This window comes from Euprymna scolopes, chromosome 22 (assembly GCF_053919585.1).
Source record: "Euprymna scolopes isolate OS-2025 chromosome 22, ASM5391958v1, whole genome shotgun sequence".
Lineage (NCBI taxonomy): Eukaryota > Metazoa > Mollusca > Cephalopoda > Sepiida > Sepiolidae > Euprymna > Euprymna scolopes.
The window spans coordinates 13,808,242-13,823,480 of NC_136503.1; the positions used below are offsets into that span (position 1 = coordinate 13,808,242).

Below are 15,239 nucleotides of genomic sequence, written 5' to 3' on the forward strand. Positions count from 1 at the left end.
TGGTAGTCTTGCACCTATATATTAATACGATATCATGCGTGTTATTTTGTGTGTCACGCTGACATCTTTTTTCTTCAGAGTGACTGTTATTTAATTGCTATGACCTTCCATTTCTTATAATAAATAATTTTACCAAGAGTTCTTCATAAGTTTTGGTTTTGGATTTGATTATAGCTGAAGGAACTGTAGTTATATATGCATATTCATGTTTTTTTTTTTCTTCCTCATAAGTTTTGCTGATGCATCCAAGTTATATGAATATATTTCTTCTATTTTTGACATCACAACTTTATAATATATAAGAATCGATGAAAATTGACTCTTCAATAATATATACGAAATCTGCGTAAATTAAAATATCATATTTAAGCGTATTTTATGACGGGGCTACACCGGGCGTCCCTGCTAGCTTAGATAAATACTTTTGCAGTTTTAACAAAAGAACTACAATAATATCAAGGCATCTCCATTTACACTGAACATCAACGGAATGCCAACATCAATACAATGCATATGAAAGAGTCCACTGTGGAATTTTCACAGGTCCCGCTAGTTAAAATGTTTGAGCATCACAAAAGTAGATGGAGTACATTCAAGGAACTTCTCTCTTTATATTCGCCGGCATAGTATATATACTAGCCAGCAGTTATCATTGTCAACTAAGAGAAAAGTCTATCAGGTATATATACGCAGTGTGATGATGTATGGAAGTAAAACCTGGCCAGTGAGGGTTGAGGACATGCATTGCATGGAGAGAAATGATATGACAATGATACATTAGATGTTTAATGTGAGTCTTAAAGATGGGTTTAGTTTTGATTACGTTAGAGTAAGATTATATTTGGAGACGTATAGAGAGATGTATGCAGAAGAGTAAACTCTGATGGTATGGCCACGTTGAAAGAATGGATGTGAGGTTTTGGGTTAGTTGATGTAGAACAGTTAAGATGCAGTTCACAGGGGAAGACAAAGGACAATCTGGGAAGTTATAAAAATGTACTTGAGAGAAAGAGGGTAAATGAAGACCTGGTCCGAGATAGATTTGTTTGGAGATCAATTTTTTAAAGCCATCCAACACATGCCAGTGTGTAAAACTGAAGTAAAACCGAATATGATGTTACAATCTATTGAAAAATATATATGTTAAAAAATGGAATGTTTTTTTGTGTTTAAATATCTCTCCCTACATTTGATGTTATTTTATGCGATTTTGTTTTTGTGATTCGTTTTTAATGAATTCAATTATTGATACAAACGTGAATTTTTACCTAAATGCGAGTTGGGAATAATTTTCCCTTTGACCAATTTGGTACCCCCTTAAATGGGGAGTGGCATATATATTGTTTTTAAAATATAATTATCCCTGCATTAAAAATGTTTTTAGAGAAAAAAAAATATTTCAAAAATTAAATCTGCCACATGATTCTTTATTTATTTATTTTTTTTTTGGGGGGGGGGACAAATTGCCATGTCTGATACAATAGATGTTTAATGTGAGTTTTAAAAAGAAGCTCAGATTTGACAAATTCAAAAGGTTAAATCTAGACAGTACAGGGAGATGTGTATAGAAAAGGAAACTTCAATGGTATGGCGAAAGAGTTGGGTCAGTAGTTGCAAAAGAGTTGAGTTAACAGGTCGAGTTCAGAGTAAGGTCAAGGAAAGCATAGCAAGTGATAAAAATGGACTTGAGACTAAGCAGGTTAAAGACTATCACAGATAGGTTAGTTTAGCAATCAATTTCTTAAAGCTGTCCAATACATGCCAGCTTGTAAAATGGATGTAGATACGAATAAGATGACGATTTCACTATTACATACTGTGAATCAGTCATATGAGATGCCGTTTGCTCTGATCTTTTTAGAACATCAAGAATTGCGGAATCTACTGTCAATACTGTCACTGCAGCTCAGTTTGCAAAAATCAGAAAATCTATTGAAATTAAGAAGTCACTAACTAGGTGTCCTGTGATTAAATAAAAAATCAACCAATCACAGGCTTCCGTTTTAGATCCTCACCAACACCCACAAGAGCGCTTTTGCAAATTCCCTTCTTTTGCTTGTTGGGCCCTCAAAGACAACACGTCTCCGTCAGTTCTCTACGTCATTTTAACTTAACACCTGACACGTGTGAAGATTTTGACAATGACTGAAGCACAGTACAACTTGAGGCTTCCTTTGTTTCCCCGACCCAGTCAAAACGACACAGCATACAACCTTACCAGGACGAATGTTACAGATAAGTTCTGCAAAACATGACTGTTTTTGCAAGGAAACATTCTTCCTTCCCTCTCTTTCCTATAAATACAAGTTTTTATAACATTTTTCGTTTGTGTTTGTTTCGTGTCAACGTCGAAATATTTTGTGATCATAAGAAATTCTCAACAAATCAACAAATAAAATTCACGAACAGACCATTTCATTCTCCACAGATGACATCCTCTGTCCCGATATTTCATTTCATAAAAGACAAGATAAACGATGGCTACTTATAGGAGCAAGCGCTGAAAGACTGCTTGGATGTTCCTGGGCATCTCTATATCATTTGAGACCACGCTGTGTCCATATTATTTGGATTCTTTCAGAGTATTTTTCTGATTTTGAGTGATATTCTTATAGAGTTTCGGTTGATGTAACCTTTGACCTTCAGATGTATCTTGTTGAACTCAGGAATCTTTCTGTCAAACTCTGAAATCTGCGTGGAATTTTAAACAGAATCCACAGAGCTAGTGTGCTCTGGTTTCATCAGTCATGATTGGGTAGAAATCCTAAATAATTCGCAGTTGTATTTTAAGTGTCACCCGCACTAATGATTGAACCTTCAACTTCCAGAAGTGTAAGTTTTACAACTAAAATTTACCAAGTATTCTATCCACTATGCCATGGGTCCTTGTGGATTACCGGGTTTTGGGTTTTCTCAGTCGACAATATACACCTGAAGAAAGTTGGAGCTTACATCGACCGAAAGGTTGTAGACAATAGCTCGCAAGTTGAGAACAGTAGTCCAAAGAATCCAAATAATAACCAATCCTCATCTAAAAAAAAACGCAACACTGTAGCTATTATGTCATCGTGCAACATCTAAAACGTTTCATTTGTTATTTTTAGAAGTACAAGTGTTTATTTTTATTTTTCATTGCTTGTTTATTGAAATAAATACGAGAGGTCTCAAAAAATAATGCCTTCTATTTTTATTCCACCCAAATGAATCATACGGGATTGCAAATTGCATTATGATGACTGGACTTATGCATTCATGACCTGAACGTTTCATCTCTTTGTTGCAAATATTGACGATATGAGACTCTAAGAAAGCAACCCATGACATAGACGTTCGTCTGAAACAGATGAGTCATTGAATTCCTGGCAAAACTGCATCAAGAATGGTGGTGACGACGTAGAAAAATAAATTCTGGAGCAAAAACTTGCTTGTTATAATGTTACTGTTCCCGTCTTTGTAGCTCTTTAACTTTTTGAGTAAAAAAAAAAAAATAGTAAGCTTTATTTATGTAACAACCCTCATATATAAACGTTCATGTTCACTTGAAATAAATGTTCAAATTTTTTAAAAATCGTTTAATGCAATTAACCAAATCTTACAAATATAGAAATTAAATTTCAATAAAAAATCTGAAGATGAATACATTGTAAATCATGTATAAGAAATACGCAGAATAAATAGATGTCAATTTTTAATTTTATGAAAAACTCTTTGACATTTTGTATTCATTTCAGGCGGTGGTGGCTTGGCATTATTTGGCAGCGGGAACCTTCACACGTGGGCAGAAGACCTGAATCAAGTTCTCTGTCGGTTCACAGATGGTAGAAAAATTGATCGGAGAAAACTGATGGATGATAGCGCATATCGGTAAGTTAAAAATACTTGAATTGTTCTGACTTATGTTTAACCTTATGTATTTTTCATTCATTAGTTTTTTTAAATAAACATCACATTTTTTAAAACTAGACATCACATTTTTTAAACTAGACATCATATTTTTTAAATAGGCATCACATTTTTTAAAACTAAATATCACATTTTTTAAAACTAAACATCACATTTTTTAAAACTAAACATCACATTTTTTAAAACTAAACATCACTTTTTTTAAACTAAACATCACTTTTTTTAAAACTAAACATCACATTTTTTAAAACTAAACATCACATTTTTTAAAACTAAACATCACATTTTTTAAAACTAAACATCACATTTTTTAAAACTAAACATCACTTTTTTTAAACTAATCACATTTTTTTTAACTAAACATCACATTTTTTAAAACTAAACATCACATTTTTTAAAACTAAACATCACATTTTTTAAAACTAAACATCACATTTTTTTAAACTAAACATCACATTTTTTAAACTAAACATCACATTTTTTTAACTAAACATCACATTTTTTAAACTAAATATCACATTTTTTTATTACATTTGTAAAACCGTATATCGCATTTTTCAGACTAGATATTGCATTATTTAAAAATTAAATATCAAATTCTTTTAATCATATGACACTTTTTTACTCTATATATTACCCTTTTTTTTTCTTCTTTTTTTTGGTCCTGGATATGACCTTAAACTATACCCGATTGTGAGGCACCAGCTTGCGGGCTTTGGGGAGTGTGGAGCCACTCTTTAATTGCCATTACTCCCAGGTCCACTTTAACCCGGAGTGGTAGTACCTGTTAGGGTCCCAACTATGGGTTAAATAGAAACCGACTTGAAAACAGCAAATATATTCTACTAAAAAAATTTTTTTCCAAAATCTTTGGATTCAGCATTAAATAACCTGAAAAGAGTTGATATACCGTAAAACAAAAACAACCAAATCAAACCTTTTCTTTCTAATGGATTTCAAGCATCCTAGAGAATGAGCAATGACCGAAAAGAGACATTTTTGTTGTAATGCTGAATATTTTTTCTCACAGTTGAATTATAAAACAATAAACACATTTATATCTTTGCCATCACAGAAAGGAAAAAAAATGTTGCTATTTAAAAAGGTGGTTTATTTACACATTTTTTTTGACAAAGAGATTTTTTATTACAAATGTGTGTATAACAAAGAATGCTTGTGAATAAAAATATCCATTTTTAAATAGGCACATAATAATTTTTTTTTAATAAAAAGGTAGAACCCATAAAAAGATTTGTAAATAAATTTATTTTTAAATGTTATTTTGTTTATCTGTTTTGCTTACAGAAAAAAAATTGTAAACTTTCTTTTTATTATTCTTTTACGTTTACAGAAGTTAAACGAATAGTTTTAATTAAAAATAGATGCACCCTTCATTAAAAACTGACCTGATGCTAAGCTCTGCCCTCGTGAAAAGACAAGTAAATAGGGGCACAATTTCAAAACTGTACATCAAGTTGTCTCCCGTTGTATTAAAATAAAAAGGTTTCTGTTCGTTGTGTAAGGTTCTTAGAGTGATCTCCCTTGCTTGTTGTTGTGGATTATTGACTGAAAACAAAGATGGAGATTATTTCTAAACAACTATGTGTCTATGTGAATAGTAAATCAATATTTGTAGCAAAATCTGAAACCCATAAAAAAAAAAGATTTGCTCTCTTTATAAAACATTCATCTGTTTTGATAAATGAAGAAGCATATGTTGAATGGAAGCAAGATATAGACATTTGGTCTATATTTACAAACATATATTTACAGACTTGCCTTATGATAAACAGGGCCCTGCTATATTTTGTGTTACTGCAAGAAAGTATAACAGAATGTTACTGTTATATCCTGTTTTCAACGGTATATAATAATATGACAAAATACGCTGAGTGGGATGCGTAGCAAAAGAAGGTTTATTAGTACTTCGCAATAATACAAATACAAAATGGCTACTTGCTTTTAAAGTTAGATAAATGTAATTAAAGGTAAAGAAAAAGGAACTTAGCGTGTGAGAGCTAAACGCTCGTCCCTGGGAAGCTTGGTTAACCAGAGTACACTTGTAGAGTGTAAGACGCGAGACTGGTAGGACGCAAGACTGCAAGACTAAAACATAAGACTAGACTGCAAACAAGACAAGACGCCCCTACTTTAAAATGGTAGCTCTTTTATATACTGTTTCGTATCCGGTTCGATACATAGTTATGCCCCTTATAACAGTTACAATTCTGAACTTTTGAGATAAAGTATGTTTGTATGATTTGAAGTAATCAGACAATTGCTCTCGTCTTGAGTTTTATCTGCACAATCTGTTTCAGTTGATATAACCTCCGACCGTTTCAAGCGTAAAAGTCACCATGTTTAGCAAGGAGAAACATGGTGACTTTTATGCCTGAAGAAGGTCGGAGGTTGCATCAACTGAAACGTTGTGCAGATAACACTCAAGATGAGAACAATTGTCCAAATAATACAAATAACGGAATGTGTTCGGCATTTGGCAATATTCGATATGTAACGTTCTAATTATAAAGAAAAAAATAAAAATCCAAGTCTGAATTTTTTTCTTTTTTAACAAAAGCATTTATTACCTCTACTTAAAAAGTCTATCGCTGCCACATGTCCATCTAACTTGTATTTCTGTTTCTTCCGACAACACGCCGGCCGTAGCCAGCCATTTCTTGTCTTTGACTTTACACATCTTTTTTTTTCGACGTCGACTTTTTTCTCTGCCGATCACGTAGTGTCCCTTTTTTCTTTTTCTTTAGACACCAGCTTGCACATGCTTCCTAATTTGCATATGTGCCTTTTTCGGCTACTGCTGCTAATATCCTTGCAAGCAAGCTATCTTACAGCTGCTGCTGATATTTTCCACTATGCTCATACACACTCTGTTACAGATATCTGTGGAGTAAATAGATTGAATATAATTGTAGACAAATTAGACGAAATTTACTTTCAGGATGAGAATATGATGTCATGTTATTTAAGGAATATTATTTCTAGAAAACAGTCGGCTGAGTTAATATAAATGAATTTTTGGCACGATATGAATTTCTGTATTTTTTTTTTTTTTTTATTACATTTTCACCCCCAACAAGGCAAATTGCCACTTTGGTGTAGGGGGCTACTATCAGGGGCAACACTACTGGGGTACTATGTAGGGATTTGGGCAGCAAGGTGTCGGTTCACGTTACACTTGAACTTCTGCATGAATTTTTGGCACGATATGAATTTCTGTATTAAAAATTACAGAAATTTGGTATTACTCTGCCAGGAGAATTCCCGACCGTTTCTGTTCTGAATGCAGCGAATGTATCAGAGGAAAACGAAGAATTAGCAAGAACGTGCCTTAATAGCTCAGTCATTAATGGCAGAGGCAAAACTAAATCATAATCTAAACGTTTTGGTTTCGATTCTCGGTGATGGTGCACAAGTCATTTTGTTTATAACTTTTTAAATCATTAATATATATTGAGTCCAATATAATTCATTATTTCAAGTATGTTAATATTTAGACTTTATTATCTTTGTCTCGATACCAATATCGGTAGAGCACGCGGTTGCAACGCAAAATGTTTTGGTTTCGATTCTAGCTGATGGCATTTTTTAAAAAACTTTTGCCATCATAATTTTGTATTAAGGAATGCAAATATCTGCATGATTTTATATTTAAACATATTTTATGGCAAGCGGAATCAAAAGCGCTATAGTATTAATATATAGATTCTTGCATCATATTTTTGGAATCATATTTTGAAAGAAGAACTAAAAGATAAAAGATTAAACTAGAAAAGAGAATTAGTGCTACTGATGAGACCTTCCATAAAATAAAATGCACCTACTGCTCCTTCCTCATGGAGGATATGGAAAAAGAAGCCATGATGAATTAATGTTTTGTTTAATCAATAAGATAACTATGTATGAGGACGGAATTATTTATTTGTTTTTTTTTTTTTGTTACATGGGGGTCACCACTTATCAAGGCCCGGAGGCCACTTGGGGATAAGGGTTATTGCGTGTACAGTAATCAATGGGATAGTATCGTAGTAATTGTTAGTATTGGATATTTGATAAAATGTCTTACTTAAGGGGGCGGTTCATCAGGAATTTATTTATGTTGGACTTATCTCCAGAATAAAAACTCGATTAAACCTAGAACCCCATCTTCCAGCGTAGACCCCTACTACCAGGTCTCCTTCTCCAATATCAGGGGTCTACGTTCCAACCTTCCAGAGGTTGAAACCCAATTACAGGAGACGAAACCGGACATATTATTTCTATGTGAAACTGGAATAGGGCCGACCACTTCCCTAGATGAGTTCATAATTAATGGATACTCCAATTTAACAGCTAAATCTGACTCCCAAGATCGCCATGGGCATGGAATATGTGCCTACATTAAGGATGGCTTCCCATGTGGCAGGGATATCTCTAGAGAAGATCCTAATTTACCCTATATGTGCTTCAGGGTTGCACTTGCTAACACCACTGTATTTATATTTGCCCTCTATAGGCCCCACAACAGCGGAGTTACTATCTTTAAGAGCATATCTGAGAAAATAGACCACATACTGTCTTCACATCCCTCGGCTAACATCCACATCTGTGGTGACTTCAACGTCCATAACGTGGAATGGCTAACCCATTCAAATAAGACAGATGATGAGGGGAGGTTTTGTCATGATTTTGCCATTGCTTATGACCTCACTCAGATTGTTCGCGAACCCACCCGTGTGCCCGATACACCCAATCAATATGCAAGCCTCTTAGACCTTTTTCTTTCAACTTCCCCTGAGCTATGTTCATGTACCGTTCATTCCCCTTTAGGATCCTCCGACCACTCCGTCGTATCAGTTAAGATAAAAACAAAATGTAAGAAGCCATCAGACGTACCCCTCCACCGTACTGTATAACGATACTCTATGGCTGACTGGGATAGCTTCCGTACATTCATATCTGATTTACCTCTGCACTCCATGTTTAAAAAGGAAGTGTCCTCTATAGTATCAGATCTGACCGAATGGTTAATTGTAGGCATAGACCAATTCATACCATCTAAAAAATTCCAACAAAAACCTAACAGCCAGCCATGGTTCTCCCCAGAATGTGCTGCTGCTATCGCGCACAGAAATCACTTTTTCCATAACTACCAACGTAATAGATGCACTGAGACTAAAGCTGCTTTCAGGACTGCCAGCAACCACTGTAAAAGAGTAATAAAAAATGCAAGAGAGCTATATGCCCAGTCTGTTAAATCCAAGGTAGCTGATCAGCGGCTTGGTTCCCACCAGTTTTGGCAAATAACAAATAGGATCTTGAACAGAAGTGTGCGTTCTATCCCAACCATTATCAATGGACCAGAGGTTATCTCGTCAGCATCAAACAAGGCCAAACTATTTGCAAAGAACTTTGCAGCTAATTCTACCCTATGCGACGAAGGCCATCAACTCCCCATATTTCCTCCTATAACACAGAACAAGCTAGGTAACATACAAATATCCGTGCATGAGGTCGCCAAGCTAATAAAAAACCTAGATTCCAGTAAAGCAACTGGCCCTGATGGCATCCCAATTATAGTGTTAAAAAAGCTTCAACCAGAACTTGCTCCCATACTTACGAAACTATTTAAGCGCTGCCTTAAGGAGAAGTGCTTTCCGACCCCCTGGAAGACCTCCTCAGTTTGCCCTGTATTTAAGAATTCAGGTGATAAGTCATCTCCCTCTCAATACAGACCAATAAGTCTTCTCTGTGTTATGAGTAAGTTACTGGAATCAATATTAAATAGAGAAATAGTAAACCACCTCAGCAGGAATAACCTTCTTAGTGACACACAATATGGTTTCCGCTCTGCAAGATCTACCGCAGATGTGCTGACGGTTATATCCCACAGGATTAGTGAATCTCTTGACAAAGGCTTCCTTTCTAGGGCAATTGCTCTCGACATATCAAAGGCCTTTGACAAAGTATGGCATAAGGGTCTACTTCACAAGATTTCCAGCTACGGTATAACTGGAAATGTTTTCTCAATCATTAAATCATTTCTCTCTGATAGGCTCATAAGAGTAGTGGTAGATGGACAAAAATCGGAGGCCTGCAATATAAATGCTGGAGTCCCTCAGGGGTCAATCCTGGGCCCAACTCTCTTCCTGATCTACATCAATGACCTCCCTAAACACATACTTAAATCATTCGTTGACATCTATGCTGATGACACGACCATCTACGGCAACACATCAAAGGCTGTAAATGACGAAGTTCTCTCGGATTCTCTCTCCTCTGATCTCGAGCGCGTGGTTCAGTGGGGGAAGATGTGGCTAGTTACCTTTAATGCATCCAAAACCAAACTCCTATCCTTACATCATCAACGCTCTGATCCCCAGCTGGCATCAATTGTGATGGATGGCTCTCGTCTGGGTGAGGCCCCGTGTTTTGACAAGCTTCTGGGTTTGACCTTTACTCCTGATCTGAAATGGAACACGTACATCAAGTCTGTGGCCAAGGTCGCAGGAAAGATGGTGGGATCCTTCTACCGCTCCAGAAGATATCTCACTACTGATGCAATTCTCTATCTATATAAAAGCCAAGTACGGCCAAGGATGGAATACTGTTGCCATATCTGGGCAGGAGCTGCCAAAAACAGCCTATCATGCCTTGACAGAGTACAAAATAGACTTCGTGGTTTAGTGGGGGATGCCCTTTTCTCTACCCTGCAACCCCTCTCCCACAGAAGAGACGTTGCGAGCCTATCCTTGTTTTATCGTTATTTTCATGGCAGGTGCTCGTCTGAACTCCAATCCCTGGTCCCCCCTCGCCAATCTTTCACGAAAAACACCCGTCTAGCTGAATCCACTGAGAAAAATTTCCCCCACTCTATATCTGTGCCTAAATCAAAACGCGGATTTCATGAGCAAAGCTTCTTTCTTAGAACTGCACGCCTGTGGAACTCTGTTCCATCTGCCTGCTTCCCTCCGGACTACAACTTGGATGTCTTCAAGTCTAATGTTAACAAATTCCTAATGAACCGCCCCCCTAATTAAACACTTCATAAAATCTCCTCGCTAACGTGATGTACTTACAATAACCCTTATCCCTGAGTGGCTTCCGGGCCTTGATAAGTGGTGATCACTGTGTAAAAAAAAAAAAAAAAAAAAAAAACTTGAAGACATCTAAGTTGTAGTCAGGTGGGAAACTGGCGAACGGAAGAGAGTTCCACAGGCATGCAGTTCTAAGAGAGAAGCTTTGTTCATGGAATCTACGTTTTGATTTCGGCACAGATAAAGAGTGGGGAAAATTATTGACAGTGGTTTCAGCTAGACTGGTGTTTTTAGTGAGATTAGCGAGGGGGGGACCAGAGATTGAAGCTCAGATGAGCACTTGTCATGGAAATAATGATAAAACAAAGACAGGCTTGCAACGTCTCTTCTGTGGGAGAGGTTGCATGGAAGAGAAAAGGGCATCCCCCACTAAGCCACGAAGTCTATTTTGTACTCTGTCAAGGCAGGATAGACTGTTTTTAGCAGCTCCTGCCCAGATGTGGCAGCAGTACTCCATCCGTGGACATACTTGGCTTTTATATAGATAGAGAATTGCATCAGGGGTGAGATATCTTCTGGAGTGGTAGAAGGATCCACCATTTTCCCAGCAACCTTGGCAACAGACTTGATGCACGTGTTCCATTTCAGATCAGGAGTAAAGGTCAAGCCCAGACGCGTGTCAAAACATGGAACCTCCCCAAGACGAGAGCCATCCATTTTAATGGAATCCAGATGGGGATCAGAACATTGATGATGTAAAGATAGGAGTTTGGTTTTAGATGCATTAAAAGTAACCAGCCACCTCTTCCCCCACTGTACCACGTGCTCAAGATCAGAGGAGAGAATCAGAGAGAACTTTGTCATTTACAGCCTTTGATGTGTTGCCATAGATGGTCGTGTCATCAGAATAGATGTCAACGAATGATTTAAGTATGTGTTTTGGGAGATCATTGATGTAGATCAGGAAGAGAGTTGGGCTCAGGATGGTGCTCGTGGCATGATAAGTGTTATCCTAATCCATCCTCATCCTAAAAAATGCAAACTTTGTTATTTCTTCTCTTTTAAATTTCTTATTTCATTTTGTAATTTGTAATTATGTGTATTTTAATAATTTATATATGTATTTATTGTTTTTATTTTGTTTCCTTGGCTTTTTAAATTCTCCCCCCTCCTCCTTCAACCCTAGCAAAACACCAACCACATTCTCTCCCAGCTTAAATAAATGATTAATTCCATGCTCCGAACTAAAAAAGCTACAGATAAAAATAGCTTAGGCAACATAAATATTCCGAAATTAGCACAAACGTGGATTTATTTTTCTACCATAGAAGTCAGAAGAACTTTATTTAAGTAATATACTTAATATCTACAATTACCATATGCTCGCTTGTATTAATAAAGAGGCCTCGTTGATATCTACACAAAGCCACTGGATATAGCTTATAATTAACTTTTACTATATTTGTAACTGAAATGTACAGTGATCTTAGCTGCGTGACTAGGACTATTCTCTGAATAGATACAATGTTTTGTCCCTGACCTTAATGACTAACTATAAATACGAATTCCGAATCATCATGTAATAAATTGTTTCTCTTTACCTCCAAGACAACTGCTTTTGTCTAATCTGCATGCTAAATAGGGAAAAAGAAGAAAAATGTTTTTTTTGTTCTGTTTCCCAAGCTAAAACATTACTTGAAACTGTAAATCTTAATGAAACTCTACTGTATTCTGTAAGTTAATACCCCCGTCTTTTGAAAGCTAATCAATCTGATCTACCCCCTCCAAGCTGCCACTAAAACTTTACATTGCACACGCCTTAGTAGTGGAATCCTTAGCCTCCAGCTCCTAACTTTCACATGCTAACCACCTAACAGTCATCACTAAACATCTATACATTTCTACCTCTAAGACATACGTTAGAGTACATTCTTATCCAGTTAAGTACTTACCAGCCAAAGTATGTACTCGGATGCAAAGCGATCTTTATTACATAACAATGCGTCTTCCTAGATGGTTTTGCGACGATTAATACAAAACTAAATCCGATACTCCTTGTTATGCAAAACGCTTCATGACTCTTAAATGAAAACTGAAATTATCTTCCTTCAATAGTAGAAACACACTTAATACCTAATACTTCTATCAATTCGCATCTACTGAAAACTTGCCCAAATATCTATTTACTTAATTATACATACAGAATACGCCATGACTTAAAATTCACCTCCAGTTATACCCGTACTGTACTTCACCTACATCTTAACCCTCCTGTAATCTAAAATATACAGACTGGGCAAAATTCTTAGCTCAATTCCTAATACCTATTAACACTGTAACGTTATCTTGTACCTAAGCTAACATATAAATAAAATTTTAAAAATTTAAAAATCTAAAGGTAAAAGTCTTAATCCACACTAACGCCTTTCTAACAAGCCTGCTCACATAGTTGCTTCCACTGCATAAGCTTTTTTTTTTAGTAACAATGAAATAGCAATGTCCCTAAATAACTTTGAAGGGTGTAGCTATTCAGTAGATATATAACCTCTACAAACGAACCCTGTAACATTAACTAACCACGTGGGGTCGCAGAAATACCTAGATTAGGACCCAGGCACGGAGAAGGAAAACTCTGCAACTAAACCTAAGGGGAGAGAGGCCTCTTCAGTCTTGGATGACAACCTTCCTAAAGCTGGTGACTCAAACAAATTACCAGTCTGCAAACCTAAACTGCTTAAGGAGTAGATAGGCTCTGTCTATCGCCCGGCTTCCATACTCCTTCTTTGCCTATTTAGTCAGGCGCAGAGACGCTATCACAGTTTCGGCGAAGCACTCAGTGGTAGATCTTGCTTCTTGTCTAGGGCAATGAATGCCATATTCCCCACCCCGACACATCCCACCCCTCAAAACTGTGCACTTGGGAGTGCTTGAGTACCACATATGTCTGTGCAATTAGATTGGGTTGACCTTCTTCTGATGGGTTGAGGGTACCGAATTGACAGTTCCTGGCTGCTGTTTCCGACTGATAGTACAGGTGCTCTAACTCTTTGGTAGCGCTTAGAGCGGCTGCTCCATCAACAGTTGTATAATATCGGGATGTTTGTAGTGCCATCTCGTGCATCGAAAGGGACCTTGCACTCATCCCCGATGGGCTTTTCTGAGGCCACAGTTCTAGTTGAAGAAAGGTCAGCTGATGGTCTACTTGTGTTGCATGCCTGATACCCTGCATAACCTCTTGTTCAGCTCCCCCTCACCTAACTGAAACTCTTTAAAAACATGACAGTACAATCAAAAAATAAGCTTAAACCAGGCATAGGGTCAAACAAATCCAACTTGCCTCCTCCCTTGAGGCTTGCATTCACGAACATCCGTGGGCTTAGAACTAATTTAGCTGATGTTGAAGCATTTCTCCTAACAAATACCCCGGATATCTTAGCACTAAGCGAAACTAACCTACACTCCTCCATCCCCTCTAACTACTTTAACATGCCTGGATATCTCCCACTTTGCCGTAAGGATTCTGACAAACATATGCATGGACTTGGAGTCTACATTCGTAACACCCTCCCCTTGACTAGAGAAACAAACCTAGAATCGGACGATCAAGCCTTTATGTGCAACATAACATTAGCTACTTTTATTTTCTCTCCCGCTCTCCCTCGACCCAGGACTGCACCATAATAAACAAAGTCTCTAACAGCATAGACAGAACACTCTCCCTCGACACTAGTGCACAAGTACATGTATTTGGTGACTTTAATATTCACCACAAAAACTGGCTTGGATTCTCTACTTACACAGATGCAGCGGGCAGCACAACACATAGCTTCTCTATATCTCGCTCCCTATCACAAATGGTTACATTTCCAACCCATTTCCCTGACCAGCAAGAACACGCATCACTTCTAGATCTGTTTCTGACCACAGTTCCCGAGGATTGTATAACAAATGCTGACATCCCACTCAGGAACGCTGATCATGCAGTGATAATGGTTGAAATCACCCTAAACTCTAGACCCAAAACTGAAGAGCCAGTGCTCAAAACAACGAGATATTATAAAAAGGCTGACTGGGAAGCCATCAGAGATCTTATCAGAGATGCCCCATGGGGAAATATTTGTTCTCTTCCTGCTGTACAGTGTGCAAATGAGACCACTGAATGGTTCAAAACGGCAATTGAAGCACATGTTCCCATGCGGAAATTTTATAGCAAACCCCACTCTCCGCAATGGTTTACTTTTACTTGCGCAACTGCCATTGCTCAAAGGCAGCATGCATACCACAAATTTAACCGACATAAGT

At 37.1% G+C, this 15,239-nt stretch overlaps 1 protein-coding gene across 1 annotated transcript in view; it reads left to right on the forward strand.

Annotated features, from left to right (window-relative positions):
* Positions 1 to 15,239, forward strand: part of LOC145243900 (uncharacterized) — a 371,787-nt gene that overhangs the window by 304,278 nt on the left and 52,270 nt on the right. The window contains exon 3 of the mRNA XM_080107006.1: positions 3,732 to 3,864. Within this exon, the coding sequence (XP_079963132.1) occupies positions 3,732 to 3,864 (133 nt within the window). The remainder of the gene's footprint in view (positions 1 to 3,731; positions 3,865 to 15,239) is intronic.